The sequence below is a fragment of the Tachyglossus aculeatus genome, chromosome 3 (assembly GCF_015852505.1).
Source record: "Tachyglossus aculeatus isolate mTacAcu1 chromosome 3, mTacAcu1.pri, whole genome shotgun sequence".
Lineage (NCBI taxonomy): Eukaryota > Metazoa > Chordata > Mammalia > Monotremata > Tachyglossidae > Tachyglossus > Tachyglossus aculeatus.
In genome coordinates, this window is record NC_052068.1 from 75966736 (window position 1) to 75988199 (window position 21464).

The 21464-nt window shown below is 43.7% G+C and overlaps 1 protein-coding gene across 2 annotated transcripts in view; it reads left to right on the top strand.

Annotated features, from left to right (window-relative positions):
* The window catches only part of ADAMTS12 (ADAM metallopeptidase with thrombospondin type 1 motif 12), a 345960-nt gene extending 324760 nt beyond the window's left edge, over positions 1 to 21200 (top strand). For both annotated transcript variants that reach the window (XM_038743882.1, XM_038743883.1), the window contains 3 exons: positions 909 to 1052; positions 8342 to 8495; positions 20409 to 21200. In XM_038743882.1, the coding sequence (XP_038599810.1) occupies positions 909 to 1052; positions 8342 to 8495; positions 20409 to 20587 (477 nt within the window). In that variant the 3' untranslated portion in view covers positions 20588 to 21200. The remainder of the gene's footprint in view (positions 1 to 908; positions 1053 to 8341; positions 8496 to 20408) is intronic.
* Positions 21201 to 21464: the final 264 nt, after the last annotated feature.

A 21464-nucleotide genomic window follows, 5' to 3' on the forward strand; every position in this document is an offset into this window, starting at 1 on the left:
GTATATTCGAGAGTCATCTCCCTAGAGTTGGCATTTGAAGCTGAGGAACCAGCTGTGGATGTGCGCAACAAGGGAGGGAATGTAAAATGAGGAAAGAAGGGGTCCCAAAACAGAGCCTTGAGAGATACCCACAGCTAGGGAGCCGGGGGCAGAAGAAGAGCTGGTAAAAGCGACAAAAGAATCAGCAGCAGAGGTAAGAGAACCAGGAGCCTATGACCTGTGATTTGTTAGCAAAATTGTATGACTTCTAGGTTGATTGACTCTTCTTTAAGCAGCATTCTCTCTGCCTCACCGTTCCCATAGGAACTAGGTGTGTTTACTGAAGGACGGGGACAGAGAGACTAAAGAGTGGGAGGACTGTGTGTGTGTGTGAGTGTGCATGCATGTACCAGTGTGGCATCTGCCCATAGTCCTGTAGAGAGAGGAGATTCAGAGGAAAAAAGGGGAAATACAGACCAGGCATGCAGAAATCCCTTGTCACAACCCTATATAGAGCACCACTACTGCACATATTCTTGGTACATGAATAAATTTCACCATTCTCCTGCCAGTGACTCACTGCAGGTCAGCTGGGACCATTGTCTTTAATTTTCTTATGTATTCATTCATTCAATCGTTTTTATTGAGCACTTACTGTGTGCAGAGCACTGCACTAAGCGTTTGGGAAGTACATGTTGGCAACATATAGAGACGGTCCCTACCCAACAGTGGGCTCACAGGTATGTACAGTAAAATCTAAGATGACAGCATCCAGAGTTCTCAAGGCACAAGTAAGATGTTCTTCAGGGAGAGCAACTGATGCATACTGCAAAAATGTGTTTGACAGAGCAAAATGAAATATTTCCTAGGGGAACTATGACTTAGACCACTTCCCTGTTAATCATGCCTTCCTCATTGTTGTGTTTCAGTGCTCTAAGTCATGCGGCGGTGGTTTTAGGGAGAGGCTAGTGCACTGCCCAGGACGTCATTGTGATTGGAAGAAAAAACCTAACTCCTCTGCCCAATGTAATGAGCATCCTTGTTCTCGCTGGGTCACCGGAACCTGGAATGTGGTAAATATTTGTTAAATCCCTGATTGCTCCCGAGTGAATTTATTAATATCTTTTTCCCTTAGGCCTATTTACTTACTACTTTCCTGCCTTTCATCTGTTGGTTTAGGAAATCAGGTTTTCTATTAGGTGAAGATCCAATGCTCTGGGTTCATTTATTGGCAGGAAAGGCCCTGAGACTCCATCAGCCAATTCGAACAGTTGATCCCCTTTGAGTTTGAAGTGAAGTGTTTTGAAAGGTCTGAGCTGGTTTCATCCTTACCTGAGTCCCCTAGTGATTGAAGATTAGCCAAAACTGCCCATCTTATGAAAGGAGGGAGTAGAGTGTTGCAGGCTTAGGAAGGAACACTCAGGAAAGGCCATGATAGTCAGTCAGTTGTATTTATTGAGTGCTTAGGTGTACAGAGCACTGTACTAAGTGCTTGGGAGAGTACAATGCAACGATATCCCAGACACATTCCCTGCCTAGTGGGAACTGGGGCAGAGGTAGAGCAGAGGCAGAAGCAGGAGAGCAAAAGCAGCAGTGAAAGGGCTGCAACATGGCTTAGTGGAAAAAACACAGGCCTGGGGTCAGAGGACTTGGGTTCTAATCCCAGTTCCACCTGTTGTTTGCTATGTGACTTTGGGCCAAGTCACTTCATATTTTTGTGCCTCAGTTTCCTCATCTGTAAAATGAGATTAGTTCCTTAGTTCCTACTCTCTTCTACCTAGACTCAGAGCACTATTTGAGGCAGGGGCTGTGTCCCACCTGTTAACCTTTTATCTATTCCTGCCCTTAGAACAGTGCCTGACACATAGTGAACACTTGAAAAAAAGAGAGGGGCCTGGGTAGCTGAGGACCTGGGTTCTAAGCCTGACTCTGTCGATTATTTGCTGTGTGACACTGAGCAAGTCATTTAACTCCTCTGTGCCTGTTACCTCATCTGTAAAATGGGGATTAAATCCTCCTCCCTCCAATTTAGACTGTGAGCCCTTGTGGAACAGGGACTGTGCTCAACCTGATAAGCATGTATCTATCCTAATTCTTAGAACAGTGCTTGACACATAGTTAAGCGCTTAACAAATAGCACTCAAAAAAATAAGGACTGGATGATGAAGTTTCACATTGGGAACCACAAACTGCAGTCCTGAGAATTCAGTACAGTGCTTTGCACACAGTAAGCACTCAATGAATGTCGTTGATTGACCTATTGAAAAGCTGTGTGGAAGAATTAATTATAGTGATAGTGCTCTGTGCATCTCACACTCCCCCTTCCCCCTGAACAGAGTTCTTCAAGATCTGTCCCGAACCACTGCGTATCATCGTTGCCATCTAACAAACAGGGAGGGCTGATTGCAGGGTGAGATAAAATGATTGCTGTTTATGCGATCAATCAATCATTCAATCAATTGTGCTTACAGAGTACCTACTGTGTTGAGAGCACTGTACTGAGCACTTGGGAGAGTACATTGCCACAGAGTAGGGAGACACGATCCCTGTTCACAAGGAGCTGAGAGTCCAAAAGGTGAGACAGATATTGGGTCTCAGTTAACTGTAAAATGGGGACTAAATTGGGAGCCCCATGTTGGACAGGGACTGTGTGCCACCTGATTAACTCATATCTACCCCAGTGCTTAGAACAGTGCTTGGCACCTAATAAACACTTAACAAGTACCACAATTATTATTATAGTAAAATAAATTAAGGATATGTAAATAGGTTCTGTGGGACTGAGGGTGGGGTGAATGTCAGAGAAGCGGCGTGGCTCAGTGGAAAGAGCACGGGCTTTGGAGTCAGCGGTCAGGAGTTCAAATTCCGGTTCCGCCAATTGTCAGCTGTGTGACTTTGGGCAAGTCACTTAACTTCTCTGGGCCTCAGTTCCCTCGTCTTTAAAATAGGGATTAAGACTGTGAGCTCTAAGTGGGACAACCTGATCACCTTGTATCCCCCAGTGCTTACAACCGTGCTTTGCACGTAGTAAGTACTTAACAAATACCATCATTATTATTATTATTAAGTGCATAAAGCAGAAAGCTCCTAGTGCCTAGATGACACAGAAGGGAGAGGGAGTAGGGGAAATGACAGCTTAATCAGGGAAAACCTCTTGGAGGAGATGTGATTCTATTAAGACTTTGAAAGTGGGGAAGGTGGTGGTTTGTCTTATATGAAAGTGGAGGGGGTTCCAAGCCAGAGGGACTTGGGTAAGGGGTCACTGGTGAGGTAGATGAGATTGAGGTACAGTTAGTAGTTTGGTGTGAGAGGAATGAAGTCTGTGAACTGGGTTGCAGTAGAAATCAGCAAGGCAAGGTACGAAGGGGCAAGCTGACAGTGCTTTAAAGCCATTGGTAAGCAGTTCCTATTGGATTCATTCATTCAATCATATTTATTGAGCGCTTATGTGAAGATGACTGTGGAATGTAAGGTGAACTACAACAAAAGACAAAATACACTATCATTTTAAAGCCTTCAGTCTGAAAATATCGAAGATTTATAGCATTAGTAGGAAGAGGAGTAAAGAAAAAAAGTGGTGGATTTTTAAAAAATAATCATTACATCACTTCCAGATTATTCTATTTACCGGATTATCTTCCTTCTGGCTCCTGTGTCAGAAAGCAATTGAATCATTAAAATCTGTGGTCATCTTCCTCTGAGAACTCTGTGTTATTCAACTAAAGTTGTTCCTACTAGTCCGTACAATTTTGATTTTATTTTCATAAGTAATTAAAGCTCAAATTCCTTATGACTGGGTGCTTAGTACAGTGCTCTGCACACACTAAGCACCCAGTAAATACGATTGAATGAATGAATTTAACAAAACCCTCCTCTAGGGCATATTTCATTTCCTATTCATTATAATTTCAAATCAATCAAGAAAGTGCTATCATAGTTTTCAACTACCAGCTAAACGTTCATAGGTTTTTTGTTGAACACACTGCAGATATGTTTATCTATTCCCAAGACTTGGTAAAATGCTTTAAATGCAGATATGAAGTTAAAGGCAAGGAAGGTAAATAATATTAGGAAAATGAGATTTTATCAGAAGTGGTACATTGGATGAGATATAATTAGCCATTCAATTTTTCAAAGTAAAGTTACCTTGATGTAGAGTCTCTTAGTGGAATCTTAAAAGCTAGAGATGAGGATGCTCAGGTCACTATGATAGTTGTGGTATTTGCTAATCAGTCAATCATATTTATTGAGAGCTTACTGTGTGCAGAGGACTTTACTCAGTGCTTGGGAGAGTACACCACAACAATATAACAGGGACATTCCCTGTCCACAATGATCTTACAGCCTAGAGGGGGAGACGGACATGATATAAATAGATTATGGATATATACATAAGTTCTGGGAGACTTGAGGGGTGGTGATGAGTAAAGGGAGCAAGTTGGGGTGATACAGAAGGGAGTGGAAGAGAAAAATGAAGGCTTAGTAAGACTATTTACTATATGGTAAGCACTGGGGTACATAAAAGATTATCAGATCGGACACCATCCTTGTCCCCTATAGAATGCACAGTTTAAGAAGGAGTAAGAAAAGGCATTTTATCCCCATTTCACAGATGAGGAAATGTACCCAAGATCACCAAATAAGTTACTCGCGGGCAATCGATCATCCAGTGGTATTTTTTGGGCACTTACAATATGCAGAGCACTGTACCAAGCACTTGGGAGAGTACAGTATAAGCGAGTTGGTAAACACATTCCCTGACCACAAAGAGCTTACAATAAATAATAATAATAATATGGTATTTATTAACCACTTACTAAGTGCCAAGTACTGTTCTAAGTGCTGGGGTAGATACAGGGTAATCAGGTAGTCCCACGTGGGGCTCACAGTATTAATCCCCATTTTGCAGGTGAGGTTACTGAGGCCAGAGAAGTTAGTGACTTGCCCAAGGTCACACAGCTGATGAGTAGACTGTGAGCCCCTTTTAGACTGTGAGCCCACTCTTTTAGACTGTGAGCCCACTGTTGGGTAGGGACTGTCTCTATATGTTGCCAACTTGTACTTCCCAAGCGCTTAGTACAGTGCTCTGCACGCAGTAAGCGCTCAATAAATACGATTGATGATGGCGGAGCTGGGATTAGAACCCACGACCTCTGACTCCCAAGCCCGTGCTCTTTCCACTAAGCCAAGCTGCTTCTCTGTAAAGGGGTGTGCCAAGAAAGGGGGTTCATATCGGATACCAGTACTGCAGTGATAAAGACTCCGACGACTCAATGCGATGTAAGATTACAGTTTTATCGGGTAGGAATACTCACACCCCAGAGTGCTCAGGGAGACCCAAGCAAAGCTGCACGGGGGAACCGCAGGGAGGATGCGGCGTTGCTTATCAAGCTGCCCATAGTGGGTCTCAAATTCCTTGTTTGTGTGCCCCCCCGAAATATATAGTATGAAGTAAACAAACCTATGAATCAGGCCAGGCCATTGGTATGAGGGAAGTGCATAGCAACACAATCTACAAACAATCCAAGCATCTTGCTCCACTCCTCACAACTGGCACATTCACCCTTATTGCCAGAAGGGCCTCTCGGGAACTGGTATGGGGACCAAATGCTAGTTTCTAGCCTCCTCGCCATAACTAGAGGGGATTACAATCTGGGTCTTCCGACTCCAAATCCTGTGCTCTTACCACTAGGACATGCTTCTTTTCATCACTCTGGAAATTCCCCAGACCCTAAATGTACCGTGGTTTTAGTCAGCTGTATGTCACCTTGTCTTCTAGACTGTACTTGTTGGAACTGAATGCTGAAAGTTTTGGATAATAATAATAATAATGATGGCATTTATTAAGCGCTTATTATGTTCAAAGCACTGTTCTAAGCGCTGCGGAGGTGGTAAAATGATCAGGTTGTCCCCCGCGGGGCTCACAGTCTTAATCCCTATTTTACAGATGAGGTAACTGAGGCACAGGGAAGTTGTGACTTGCCCAAAGTCAGCCAGGATTTGAATCCATGACCTCTGACTCCAAAGCCCAGGCTCTTTCCACTGAACCATGCTGCTTCTCCGGAATTACGAGAATAGATGTAATAGGAGTAATAATTATTATAATATATTTCATGTCCAACAAGTGTGACTGACCCCATCACCATGGTGGAAGGTGAAACAGCCAGGAGAAGGAAGTGTTTTCTGGATGTGTCATCTTGGTGACTGCTTCTGACTAAAGGATCATCAGGGGCATCTCATATGGTGGGCAGGTTGAGCAGGAATCCTGAAAACAGCTGGCCAATGTGGACAGCAAAGGCCACGGCAACTACTAAATCTGCTACCCTGGCAGCTGCCTGCTAGTCTTTGAAGCTGCAGGATAGCACCAGAAATACCGGTCCTAATCCTGGCTCTGCCAGTCTGCTGTGAGACCTTGGGCGAGTCACTTCACTTGTCTTTGCCTCAGTTCTCTCATTTGTAAAATGGGAATTCTACTACTGGTTCTCCTTTTGTTACTTATACCGTGAGCCCCATGTGGGACGTGATTATCTTCTATCTACCCCAGGACTTAGTACAGTGCTTGGCTCAGAGTAAGCACTTAAATACCATTTAAAAAAGTTTAAAAAAATAACAACAGTTATTACTCATTCGGTTCATACACTGCCCCAGCAAGATCACAAATGTCAGGGGCAAGAGAGAACGGATGGACTCGGAAACCACTAGCACTACAACATTTCTTTCATGCAGGTTTTCAGGTTGAAAGTCTTTGTGACCGCACCAAACCTTGCCTTGGTTTTTGAAAGGAAACTCTATCAATAATAGCAACAGTAACACTCTGTCCTTGTTTTTAATGGCATTTGTTAAGCACTTACTATGTGCCAGGCACTGTAGTAAGCATTGGGTTAGGTATAAGGCTCACAGTCTTAATCCCCATTTTACAGATGAGGTAACTGAGACCAGAGGAGCTGGGATTAGAACCCACACCCTCTGACTCCCAGGCTGTGCTCTGTCCACTAGGATACACTGCCTTTACCAGAAAGGATGAGAAGCAGCATGGCTCAGTGGCAAGAGCCTGGGCTTTGGAGTCAGAGGTCATGGGTTCAAATCCCAGCTGAGCCAACTGTCAGCTGTGTGACTTTGGGCAAGTCACTTAACTTCTCTGTGACTCAGTTGCTTCATCTATAAAATGGAGATTAAAATTGTGAGCCCCCTGTGGGACAACCTGATCACCTTGTAACCTCCCCGGCACTTAGAACAGTGCTTTGCACATAGTAAGCACTTAACAAATATCATTATTATTATTATTTTCATCCTCACCAGTTGAAATAGGTCCTTTGAGTTGATGTGGCACTCTTCTTACGGTAAAGAATGCCATAGTATTATAACTGTCATTTTGAAGCAGAAAACTAAATATGTTCATCTTCCAGAAGTATGATATTGAATTGCCTGAATGGTTTGGATATCAGCAATAGTTTGGAGTGTATTAAGGCATGGTAAGCATTGCTTTAATATTCCAAGCAACTCATTATCTGATTTTTTGATTATATGATATCTGATTATATATATATTATCTGATTATATGATAACATTACTTACAAGAAACAAGATCTTGATTCCTATGACTCATTCTGTTCATGTCGGAACACGAATAAAATGTTTTCAAAGATAAGAATCACTGTATCTCCTTTAGCTCAGATTTTCTTTTCCACAATGTTCAATTCACTGGGGCTCTTTTCATAGCTAGGCTAAAAATATTTCCAGTGTTTGATTTTTTAATCACATAATGTCTCTGCAGAAGCAGAATTTGGTGGGAGTGTATCAAGGAATCAAGGTACAATTCATCATGGGGCAGAAAGAGAAGTGGAACACTAGTTAGAGAATGGGAATCAAAAGACTTGCCCAGAGTACTGAGTTGGAGGAAGAATGAGAGTTCTTAATGAGTGGATCGACTGTCAAAGCCATAGAATAAGAATGATTTGCCTGGGGAGAAAATATATTCCTTTTATAATCTTACCACTGAGAAAATAGCAGAAATCAGGAAATAATCAGGAATTAATTGTGAAGTAGCAGTCTAAGTCTGAGTCATTTTTTCCAAGCTTCCAATTTAGGAAGCTTAAAAAAAAAAAGAGCAGGGCAAGGGTCCTTTCCCTCAAGGAAGTTACAATCTAGTGGAAATAAAGATGTAGGTCCTCTAGGGTGGGCTCCATGTTGACTTCCTAGACTCTCCCAATTCCCACACTGAGGACAGTCAGTGATACATACCTCAGCTTTCCTCAACAACTGGCAATTTCAGAGTTGTTCTTCAGAGGCGAGGGTCAAACTGAGAGTATTTCCATAATTCTCCATTCAGAAGTTTGCCAAATAACCTTTCTTTCTCTTCCAGTGCACCGTTTCATGTGGAGGTGGCCTTCAGCAAAGGATCGTACAGTGCATTAGCACGGAAAACAATAAAACGCAGGACCCCAGCCAGTGTGAACATGAACCTAAACCTCTCAAATTGCAGAAATGTAACACCCAGGAGTGCAGGATCAACACAGGTAGGGTAATGGATTTGATTTCTGATTATCAAGAAGGGGAATTTTCATAACTAAGTAATGTGCAGCTGTAAATATAGATACGAAGCAGCTGTAATTTTTTGACAAATATCCAGCATCACAGCAGAATCATAAGACAAGGAAGGTGCTTTTGAATGTCAGATGGTCTGGCCCATCACCTTCACAGAGGACTCCACCCAAATTATCCCTGAATTTTTTTGTTGTTTTATTTTGTTTTATTTAAGTGGTACTCGTTAAGCACTTGCTATGTATCAAGCACTGTACTAAGTGCTGGGGTGATACAAGATAATCAGTTTGGACACTACCTCTCCCATATAATAATGATGGTATTTGTTAAGCGCTTACTATATGCCAAGCACTGTTCTAAGCGCTGGGGTAGATACAAGGTAATCAGGTTGTCCCACGTGGGGCTCACAGTTTTAATCCCCATTTTACAGATGAGGTAACTGAGGCACAGAGAAGTTAAGTGACTTGCCCAAAGAGGCAGAGCCGCAATTTGAACCCACGTCCTTCAACTCCCAAGCCCATGCTCTTTCCACGGTTCGTAGGCTAAGAAAGAGGGAGTAGGATTTAATCTCCATTTTTACAAGATGAGGAAACTGAGGCCCAGAGAAGGTCACACAGCAGACAAGTGACAGAACTGGGTTTAGATCCCAGGGCATATGACTCCAAGGCCCATTCTCTTTCCTCAAGCACTTAGTACAGTGTTCAAGTGGTTAGTATGGTGCTTTCCATACAGTAAGTGCTCTATAAGTATGATTGAATATGAATATGCAAGGCCATGCTGCTTCCCCAGGAAATTTAGGGATATTTTTTATGGTATTTGTTAAGCGCTTACTATGTGCCAGGCACTGTTCTAAACACTGGGGTTAGATACAAAGTAATTAGGTTGGACACAATCCATGTCCCATGCAGGGCACACAGTCTTAATCCCCCCCATTTTACAGACGAGGTAACTGAGGCATAGAGAAGTTAAGTAACTTGCCCAAGGTGTCACAGGTTATCTTGGAACCCAAAGCAGTTGTCCACTGTTCGCTGGGCCCAACACAAAGATCATTAAGGAGAGCAATTTTCATTAATCTCTGCCCAATTTCCTGGACAAACTATGTCCAACCTGATTACTGTGTATGCATCCCAGCACTTAGACCAGTGCTCGGCACAAAGGAAGTGTTTGACAAGTAGCATTATAAAAAAATCTGCCCTCTCCTCTGTCAATTATACAGTTGACTGTGTATCACTTAAACACTTCGATACTCCAGCTATATGGCACTCAAGCAAACATCCTTATACTCTACTATTTCCACTACCTGTAATGCATTTTGTCTGTCTCTCCCATAGACTGGAAGGTCCTTGTAGATAGGGTTTGTTTACCAACTCTATTACATTGTACTTTCCCAAGCTCTGCACACAGTAAGCACTCAATAAATTCCACTGTCAAAGAACAATGATGAACGTTATCGAGATTTTCCAGGGCCGGCCTTGAAATTCAAGCTATTTACCATCCAGTTGTAAGTTTTAGTTTGTCATCACACTCTTGAGTAATACAGTGTTTATTATATGTGATCATGCTAATTTTCTATTGGTAATTTTCTTGGTTTTACCAGTTGTAACTTCCTCCCGTAACTATAAAAAATTTTGCATCCGTCTGGTTTCCCCATTAGATTGTAAGCTTCTTAAAGATAGAGATCATGCCTTTCCCCTCTCTTGTTCTCTGCCAGGCACTTAGTATAGTATTAGTACAAAGTAATGCTCAGTCAATACTGTTAATTGATTGATAGGTCTGACGATGGACCATTTCTAAGTTGACTATTCATTAATGTTTTCACCATTCTTTTTAGAATGCTAAGATGCCCATTTGTGAATAATTTTGGAACACATTATGGAGAGCACTCATCCTGTTGAAAACTTTGTGAAAGGTGTTTCTCCCTCTCCCTCCTCCCTGTCCACTTTTAGTCCCAGCTCGTTGGCTGCAATTTACTGATAAAAAATGTCCTGGCTTTGCTTTCCTTGAATTTGTATTAAGTTTGCTGATGATGGGAGAAAAGACTAACAGCCAACTTGGGGGTTCCAGCTCTCTGAAGTGGTTTACCTTACTTGAACCAATTAAAGGAGCCAAATAAGATTGAACTCTCGCCCAAAGACTAGACCCCAGGAGGTTTGATCAGAGGTTATCCCTTTAACAGGAAAGACACCTCTGTTTATATTTGTGAGATGATGATGTAACCTAAATTCGTAGGTGATTTCTAATTCTTAATCATCAGGACATGCAAAATGGTGCCCAGTCCTCTAATTGCCTCTTCCCCTAATTCTCATTTGCCCCCTCCCCCCCCCCCAGGCTCCCCTGGATGACAATCACATGGGTAGCTAGTGCGAATTTTCCATAGTAAAAATATTACCGGAGTATCAAACAACTGACCTCCCCTACCTTTATCTCATTTTTTAAGTTCTAATCTATCCTCATTGGCTTGCTCGCTTATCCCTCATAGAGAACACCTTCCTGCTCCCTTTGTGACTCCTCTGGCCATCCCTTCTTCCCATTTTCTCTGACCCATAAAGTACTGACACCAGGAATTCTGTCAGCACATCAGGAATGCTTTAACCTGTGGTAGGAGAGCTTCCTCAATCCATTCCATCTTGGCCCATGGACTCTACAGAAACAAACCTTTGACCTCTATCTTACCCTGAGTACTTTCCCTCATCCCCTCACTATGCAATCAGGTCTCCAGTATCTGGGGCCATGTGATCGGTCTGTGGATTATGTAGATCCTTTCCCTCTCCCCCTTTGATCAGCTGCCTTCTTTTTGTAAATGCTTATTTTGGCACGGCCCCTGAAGACTGAGCAGGGGAAACTCACTAGAGAATCTGGAGGTGAAACTCGCTACATATATTTGTTAGCCACTCTGGTGCAAAAGATCTGATGGGAAAGGGCACTAAAATGTGACACCAAAACAAGGATTTTGAATTGCTCTTTTAATCTGGTGTTTATTGGGCCTTTACTGTGTGTAATGGGGTGTACTTTGCAACTAATGGACCCAGGACTCTAAACGAGGCACTTGAGAATATACCATAAAAGAAACGGTCCCTTTCCTCAAAAGGCTTACAATCTAATAGGGGGGACAGGCAGGCAAAAAAATATATATAAACAACTACTTATGGATCACTTAATATGTACAGAGCCACAATAACACTTGGGGAGAATACATTAGAGTATGAAGATATAATGGTACAGACAGGCAAAAAAAATCTATGTATACACAATCACTTATTGAGCACCTAATACAGAGCACTACAATAACACTTGGGGAGAATACAGGAGAGTATGAAAACATAATGGTACTAATGGCATTTGTTAAGTGCCTACTATGTGCCAAGAATTATAACAAGGGCTGGGGTAGATACAAGTTAATGAGGTCCCACATGGAGCTCACAGTCTAAGTAGGAAGGAGAACAGGTATTGAATCCCATTTTGCAGATGAGGGAACTAAAGCACAGAGAAGTTAAAGTGACTTGCCCAAGGTCACACAGCAATTAAAGTGGCAGAGCTGGGATTAGAACCCAGGTCCTCCCCAGCCCATCCCCTTTCTACTATGCCACACTGCTTCTCATGATCCCTGGCCTCAAGGATTTTAAAATCTGTGGGATTGAAATTGAGTGTTCTGTATTGCATTCAATCTCACTACACTGTAAGACCAGGAGGGAAAGTATGGATACTATTGGTAACGGCAAGAACGTAGCAAAATTAATGAGTATGTAAATTAACAGGGCTATTGGTGGATGTATATTCATGAGTGCTAAGGGTATCAGTGGAATTGCCAGTGGAATTCATATATACACAATTGAGACTGGGTTGTCTGTGTGCCTTGCATGTCTCATTAGATGGCAACCCACTTAAGAGGGTTGTGACAAAGGTAGTGTTGCTTATAGCAGGGCCAGAATGTGGTGACAGACAATACCTGGTGATAATTAGCTTAACTCTCGAACAATTGTAAGAGAGACAGGCAGGAACTCATCTCTTACTGCCTTTATAAAAAGAACAAGCTAGTAATCAGAGGAGCAAAACCGAAGGGCAAGCCTCCCAGAAGCTCTCATGCCAATTGCCGACAGGGACTTGGATGAGGTGGACACTGAATTTCTGGCCCATACATTGTTGTACTACTCTCTTCAGAGCTCCTGTGTGATTTTTCATTCTTAAGACTAATAGTACTCATGGTATTTAACCTACTCACTGTATCTCAATCTTGTCTATCTCACCACCGACCTCTCACCAGTGTCCTGCCTCTGGCCTCGAACGCCTTCCCCTTCATATCCAACAGACAATTCATTCATTCGATTGTATTTATTGAGCATTTACTGTGTTCAGAGCACTGTACCAAGCACTTGGGAAGTACAAGTCAGCAAGAAATAGAGACGGTCCCTACCCAACAACGGGCTCACAGTCTAGAAGGGGGAGGCAGACAACAAAACAAAACGTGTGGACAGGTGTCAAGTCGTCAGAACAAATAGAATTAAAGCTAAATGCACATCATTAACAAAATAAATAGAATAGTAAATATGTACAAGTAAAATAGAGTGATAAATCTGTACAAACATATATACAGGTGCTGTGGGGAGAGGAAGGAGGTAGGGCGGGGAAGATGGGGAAGAGGAGAGGAAAAAGGGGGCTCAGCCTGGGCTTACTCTCCCTGCTTTTAAAGCCTTATTGAAGGTGCATTTCTTCCAAGAGACCTTCCCTGAGTAAGCCCTCTTTTCCTTTTCTTCAGCTCCGTTATGTGTAGCCCTGACTTTCTCCATTTATTCATTCCCACCTCCCAGCCCTACAGCACTTATACACATATCCAAAATTTATTTATTTACATTAATGTCTGTCAACCCCTCTAGATTGTAAGCTGACTGTGGGCAGGGAACATGCCCGTTACATTGTACTCTCTCAAGCACTTAGTTCAAAGCTCTGCACTCAATAAGCGCTCAATAAGTATGATTGATATGTGCCGTGCACTGTAATAGGTGCTGGGCTAGATACAAAACATTCAGGTCAGATACAGCCCCTAACCCATATTTAAGGGGAGGGAGAAGAGTCATTTAGATCCTATTTTACAGATGAGGAAACTGAGGCACAGAGCTGTTTAGTGACTTGCCCTAGGTCCCGCGACAGGCAAGTGGCAGATCTGGGATTGAAGCCAGGTCCTTTGACTACAAGGTTAGTGCTTTTTTCTACTAGGCCATAGAGTAGCAAGAAATATGGATTGCTAGCTTTACCTTTCTTCTATAAAAGGGCAAATCCTTATATAAATACCCCTTTCTCTGGGAATCTCCAAACTCAATCTTCCATGAAAGTGCTGAGAGACCAGGAGATGGGATGATAGTTTTCCTTTCTCACAGTCAGGGAAGCTGCATTCCCCTTTATTGTTGAAGAAACTGAGCCATGGGGGTGAGGAAACAGGATGTCCAAATGGAAAAATCACAGGTCTGGGAGTGAGAAGGACCTGGATTATAATTCTGACTCTGCCACTTGTCTGCCATGAGACCTCGGGCAAGTCTCTTAACTTCTCTTACCTCATCTTTAAAATGTGGATTAAGAATATGAGCCCCATGTAGGACATAAACTCTGTCTGACCTGATTAGCTTGTATCTACTTCAGCGCTTAGTACAGTGCCTGTCACATAGTAAGCAGTTCAAAAATGCCATTAAAAAAAACCTAAATTGGTAAGGGGCAGATCCCAGATTGGAGCCCGGGTCCTCTGACCTTCAGGCCCATGCTCTATCTGCTGTGTCACGCTTGTTCTCTGTGTACTTTTGTGTGTCGTCACACACATGACATTTTCTTGGTAGCCAAGGATGCGTGCATCTAGGACTGTTTTGGCTATGAAACAATCAGTGGTATTTGAGTGTTTTCTATGTGCAGAGCACTGTACTAAGCGATTGGGAAAGTTCAATGCAACAGGGTTGGTAGACATGTTCCCTGCCCATAAAAAGCTTACAGTCTAGAGGGGGAGATGCCTGTCCTTCCTGGTAGGACAGTGAAAATCTTGTGCTGGACTAAGTGAAGGAAGTTAGATTCCATACCCATTTTGTGCAACTAATGCCAGCTCTTCCCCTCACCAGCTGTGTGACCTCAGGCACACCACCTAACCTCTCTGTGCCTCAGTTGCCTCATCTGTGAAATGGAGATGAAATAACACCAGCCTTTCCCTCCTTCACAGGGATGTTGTGAGGATAATAGGTGATGATTAATGAGAAAGTGCTTCTGGAAAAATAGAAGTGTTCTTCCTGTTCAGAGTATTGTTATTACACCATATCCCAGGATGTGGCCAGAACACTGAAGGATTTAATTGCATTGGTCCTCTTTATTATTAAAACAATAAATATTTGCAATGTTTTTTCCATGTAATCAATGTGACCCTCTTAGCCCACAGCACAAACAATACTCACAATTGGGGGCACTATGGAATGAGGATCTCAATTTTCTCCCCACCTATCTAATGGAAATACTCTTCAGTTGGTTTCAAGGCTGTCCATCACCTCGCCCCCTCCTACTTCACTCCCTCCTTTCCTTCTCCAGCCCAGCCCGCACCCTCCGCTCCTCTGCCACTCACCTCCTCACCGTGCCTCGTTCTCGCCTGTCCCCCCGTCGACCCCCGGCCCACGTCCTCCCCCCGGCCTGGAATGCCCTCCCTCCACACATCCGCCAAGCTAACTCTCTTCCTCCCTTCAAAGCCCTACTGAGAGCTCACCTCCTCCAGGAGGCCTTCCCAGACTGAGCCCCTTTCCTCTCCCCATCCCCCCACCCTACCTCCTTGCCCTCCCCACAGCACCTGTATATATGTTTGTACAGATTTATTACTCTATTTTACTTGTACATATTTACTATTCTATTTATTTTGTTAATGATGAGCATCTGGCTTTACTTCTATTTATTCTGATGACTTGACACCTGTCCACATGTTTTGTTTTGTTGTCTGTCTCCCCTCTAGACTGTGAGCCTGCTGTTGGGTAGGGACCGTCTCTATATGTTGCCAACTTGTACTTCCCAAGCACTTAGTACAGTGCTCTGCACACAGTAAGTGCTCAATAAATATGATTGAATGAATGAATAAGACCTGCTTGCCCAACTGCAGTGTCTCTCATAGTTGAAGCCCAAACGGAAAACAATTCCCCTGAGACTTAAGAAACTGTTTTGTGTTACATTTTCACCAGTAACAAAAGCACCTTATGCTTCTCCGGAATTGAATGCTTTTTAGTCTGTGAGTGTTCTTCCCAGAAAGAGTGAAGCAATCATAGTTGCCCCGACACTGCAGCAAGCTTCTGCCTTATGGAGATGGTTGATAAAGCACGCAGTTGCCCTGGCAAACATATGGGAGGTGGGGAGGAGAGGTGTGAGGGAGAATGGGTAATTGTGCCAAGCCAAAGATCACAGCATCAGGTTTCTGCTACAGAGGCCCTTGGTGCCCTTTGGTTAGGGCAGCTGTGGCCTTCTGATTTGGGAGTCTCCAAATCTGCCTGCTTTGGGTCATCATCATCATCAATCATATTTATTGAGCGGTTACTATGTGCAGAGCACTGTACTAAGCGCTTGGGAAGTACAAATTGGCAACATATAGAGACAGTCTCTACCCAACAGTGGGCTCACAGTCTAAAAGTCATGACTTATCCCTCACCAAGAGAAGCAGAAGGGCAGAATGGCCAGAAACCAGGGCTCTCAGCACACTGGGCTGCAGGATGACCATGGGAAAAAATTCACCCCCCTGGCCCTTAGTCCTCATCTTGTATCTACTCAGAATTAGCACTTCCACATGGAACTGCAGAAATGGAGCTTATTTTCTTAGCCCTGAAACTCAAAAACCTAGTCTATAAAGTATCTGTGGACAAGGAACGTGTCTACCAATTCTGTTATATTGTACATTTCCAAGCACTTGAAACAGTGCTGTGCACAAAGTTAAGTGCTCAATAAATATGGTTGATTGATATAGTAATGATGATGGCATTTAAGCGCTTACTATGTGTAAAGCACTGTTCTAAGCACTGGGGAGGATACAAGGTGATCAGATTGTCCCACATGGGGCTCACGGTCTTCATCCCCATTTTACAGATGAGGTAACTGAGGACCAGAGAATAATAATAATAATAATAATAATAATAATAATAATAATAATGTTGGTATTTGTTAAGCGCTTACTATGTGCAAAGCACTGTTCTAAGCGCTGGGAGGAATACAAGGAGATGAGGTTGTCCCATGTGGGGCTCACAGTCTTCATCCCCATTTTACAGATGAGGTAACTGAGGCCCAGAGAAGTTAAGTGACTTGCCCAAAGTCACACAGCTAATTGGCATAGCCAGGATTAGAACACACGACCTCTGACTCCCAAGCCCAGACTCTTTCCACTGAGCCATGCTGCTTCTCTAATTGATATGAAGTGAAATGTATAGTCCTTTGTTGGAGGAGTTACTGGATGTTAAACATGGTTCTGAACAAAGTGTTACAGCAATGGTCGATAACGTGACTGTAAGTGACATACGATCACAAGCATCAGAACATTAGAAACACTGACATTACTAAGTATTTATAATGAAATTACTATTGGATGCCTAAAAACATTTAAAGGCAGCTCCATTTTTTTTAATTAATTTTGAATCATATTATGTCAAATTATTGCAGTTCATAAAATTGAAAGATAGTGATTTTTTTTAGTCATATTGTGTTTAAAAATCATTTTCAGCAGTTGGGGACTCTGCCCAAGAAGCAAGCCCATGTCCTTCATCAAGGATCTTACAATCTAATGCGGGAGACAGACCAGACAAAAATAATTTATAAAGAGTAGGACAGGAGGAAAGAACAAGTTTAGAGCAGGAAACGGTATCCAGATGACAAGGTGAAATAGCTAATACGTAATTGAATGAAAAGATAAATATATGAATGGAGAAATAAGAAAATGGGCTTGTACAAAAGTAGCTAGGATAGGAATAAAATAGGTAAGTGCTGGATTTTGGGTTCACGTGGCTGGGGTGTTGTGAGTTACTGGGTTCTTGTTCGAGGAGGGAGTTTTGTATGGCTTTCCTGTCTGAGGAGGGATTTTTGTATGGCTTTGAAGAAGGGGAGAGCTGTGGTCTGGTGGACTTGATGGGGAACAATGTGAGGGAGGGGTCAGAGGTGGTAATGAAGAGCAAGGTACAGTGAGATGGTGAGCCTGAGAGGAATGAGGCATGCAACGCACTGGAGAACAAAGGGTGGAGATGGTCTAGAAGACGGACAAAATGGTGTGAGCCTTGAATGAATGGTAAAGTGTCCCTTGTAGACTTAAAAAGTCTGCAGGCTGGTTCTAATTCTCACCTCCACCATGCTAACTCTTTTGGGCCCCGATCAGGTGGATCAGTGCTGATTTTTAAGCCGGTGTGAGTCATGATTTCTAAGAATGCAGACGTTTACATAGAATTGGAATGGGGCAATCAATCCTGTTCTGCCCCACTGTGCCATGAATAATAATAATAATAATAATAAAAATAGCATTTATTAAGCGCTTACTATGTGCAAAACACTGTTCTAAGCGCTGGGGAGGTTACCAGGTGATCAGGTTGTCCCACGGGGGGCTCACAGTCTTAATCCCCATTTTACAGATGAGGTAACTGAGGCACAGAGAAGTTTAGTGACTTGCCCAAAGTCACACAGCTGACAAGTGGCGGAGCTGGGATTTGAACCCCTGACCTCTGACTCCAAAGCTTGTGCTCTTTCCGCTGAGCCATGCTGCTTCTCTGCAGCGTGTGAATGGGGGCTGTGGTGATGATGATGGTATTTGTTAAGCACTTACTATGTGCCAAGCACAGTTCTAAGTGCTGTGGTAGTTACAAGGTAATCAGGTTGTCCCATGTGGGACTCACAGCCTTAATCCTCATTTTACAGATGAGGTTACTGAGGCACAGAGAAGTTAAATGACTTGCCCAAGGTCACACAGCAGACAAGTGGTAGAGCTGGGATTAGAACCCACGACGTCTGACTCCCAAGGCGGTGCCATTTTCAGTAAGCCACGTGGATTGCGATATCCAAAGTAGGTCCTGCTGACGTGTCTGTCCCTCCTGAAACCCTGGTGGCACTAATCCTGCCTTGGGAATCAGCCTGATGACTGGGCCAGAAGCAGCGTGGCTCAGTGGAAAGAGCACGGGCTTTGGAGTCAGAGGTCATGGGTTCAAATCCTGGCTCCACCAATTGTCAGCTGTGTGACTTTGGGTAAGTCACTTCATTTCTCTGTGCCTCAGTTACCTCCTCTGTAAAAGGGGGGTTAAGACTGTGAGCCCCCGTAGGACAACTAGATTACCTTGTGTCCTCCCCAGTGCTTAGAACAGTGCTTTGCACATAGTAAGTGCTTAATAAATGCCATTATTATTATTATTATTATTATCATTTATTATTATTATTAGTCCTTCTGCAGGCCTGGGCCACCCCTCACTTGCATCTGCCCCTTCAGCCCTTCTGACCCAGCTACCCTTTACCTAACTACCACTTAGGGCACATCCAGGAATTTTCCCTCCCCACAGCTCCCGTAAACATTGCTAAACCATCCTGCTGCCCCCACCTCCCCCAGGGCCCCAAACCACTGGGCCATTCACCACCCCTCAATAACAATAGTAATAATAATAATAATTTTGGTATTTCTTAAGTGCTTATTACGTGCCAGACCCTGTTCTAAGCACTGGGGGAGATACAAGGTAATCAGGTTGTCCCACATGGGGCTCACAGTTTAAATCCCTATTTTACAGATGAGGGAACTGAGGCACAGAGAAGTTAAGTGACTTGCCCAAAGTCACCCAGCAGACAAGTGGTGTAGCCGGGATTAGAACCCACAACCCCTGACCCTCAAAGCACCCTAGACACCAAAAAGGCTGGGGGGTGGGGAGGGGAGCACTGGAGCAGTTGAGAGGTGGTGGGCCCTGGAGGGGAGTGCCCAGGGAGGGGGCATTTCTCACACAATGCACACAACTGCCCTGGCAGGCAGTAGGGTGGCCTCTCAACTCCAGGAAATGGAAGATCCTGGCTGGGGCGGTCAAGGGCTCCGTGGAGCTCCTTTGGGGATCAAGAAGTCAGCTGGAGGGATGAAGAATTCTGACCCAACCCTCTGAATCTAGGTGTCACTGTGTGTGTGTGCGTGTGTGTGTATATACACACACACGCACACACACACACCCTTATACTTCTCTTGCAACCCAATTGACAAACATATTTCATATTCAGAGTCACTCAGGCATACCACGTAATGTTTACCTATCAATACATATGCATATATACTCACTCCCCACCACATATATATCTACATTTGTGTATATTTGTGTGTAGGTGTGTATATACACATGCCTACCTCCCCAGAAGCACACTTACGCAGGCAAAACAAATACACCCGCCCTCCACATAAATATATATACCTAAGTGGGAAGTAGCATCCAAAGAAAATAGGCCTGAGAGGCAGTAGACCTGGATTCTAATACGAGCTCTGCTACCTGCCTGCTGTGTGACCTTACCCAAGTCATTTAACTTCTCTGGCTTCAGTTTTTCCATCTATAAAATGCGGATTAAATACTTATTCTCCCATCCCCTTAGGCTGGGACTATGTCCTACCTGATTTCTTGAATCTACACCAGCTCTTCGCATGATGCTTGGCATATAACAAGTGCTTTACCAAATACCACGATTATTATTTATAAGGACATGGAAAACACACAGGAACACACAGAAATGCATAAAGGTGCACATCACGACTACCAGCTGGGATGTAAGAAAGGCAGAAACAGACCTGGGAAAGTGAATACTCCTCCCTATGTGCCCTGTTCCCCCATCCCTGGGCCAAGCCAGGGCAGTGCTGTCTGCAGACGCGGCAGAGCTTCCACTCACTGTCGTCTGTTTCCTTCTCTCAGATCCTCCATGCAGCGGTGATAAGCTGTCAGCTCATTTCTGCCAGAAGCTGAAAGCCATTGGGAAATGCTCCACCCTGGCTGTGAGGGCTCAGTGCTGCCATACCTGCCCCAGACCCCCGATGCTCCACTCCAGGAGACACAGGAGTCAGCAACGCCACAGAAAACCCAAATTCCTCTGAGACCATCCTCCGCCAAAGACAGCAACGGTCTGCTGGGTATGATGAGCGACCTGGGCGCTGGCTGCAACATTCAAGGTTCCCGTTTCCATCTTTTATTTGAAACTTGGATCCCTTCACCCCTTCCCAAACAGGAAAGAATCCACACCCTAATGGGGAAACTCTGCCTGAAAAGAAATCCCACTGCCTTCTTCTAGCCCTCAGCATGATCTACTGTCAAAGGATGGGGAGACATACTGTAACATCTGCCAACCCTATGGGGAAGATGAGTTGCCTGGGACATCTGGGGGATGGATTCCATCATTCTTGACTGAGTGTGGGTATGGGGAACTCTAGAGTCTAGAGGCTAGACTGCAATACAGCTCTGCCCTGCTTAAGGAAGAGAGCTTGCTTCAATTCCTTCCACCCAACAACACAGCTATCTCTAGGCCCAGTGCCACCCGTGCAAACACCAGTCCAAACCAACATTTCAATCCCTTCTTCCCTCAAACCCAAAGGGAGGGGCAGAAAGCATTTGTTTCGTTCTGAGGTAGGCAGAAGAAAATCAGTCCCCCATCAATCAATCCTATTTATTGAGCAATTACTGCATGCAAAGCACTATATTAAACGCTTGGGAGAATACAGTAAAAGAGTTGAAAGACACGTTCCCTATCCACAATGGAAGATCAGCAGCTTCTAGGTATTCCAATACCCTTTAGAGACCATAGCCAAATGTCAGGATCTGGACTTTCTTTCATGTTGATTGGTAGCCCAGTTAGCCAAGTGATGAGTTTGCGGCTGTAATTTACAAACAGTTTAATCATTACCCTTTTAAAGACAATAATAGTTCACCTAATTGGTCTTTGAAGGAGGTTTTCTTCCATGGCAGCCAAAACCTCTT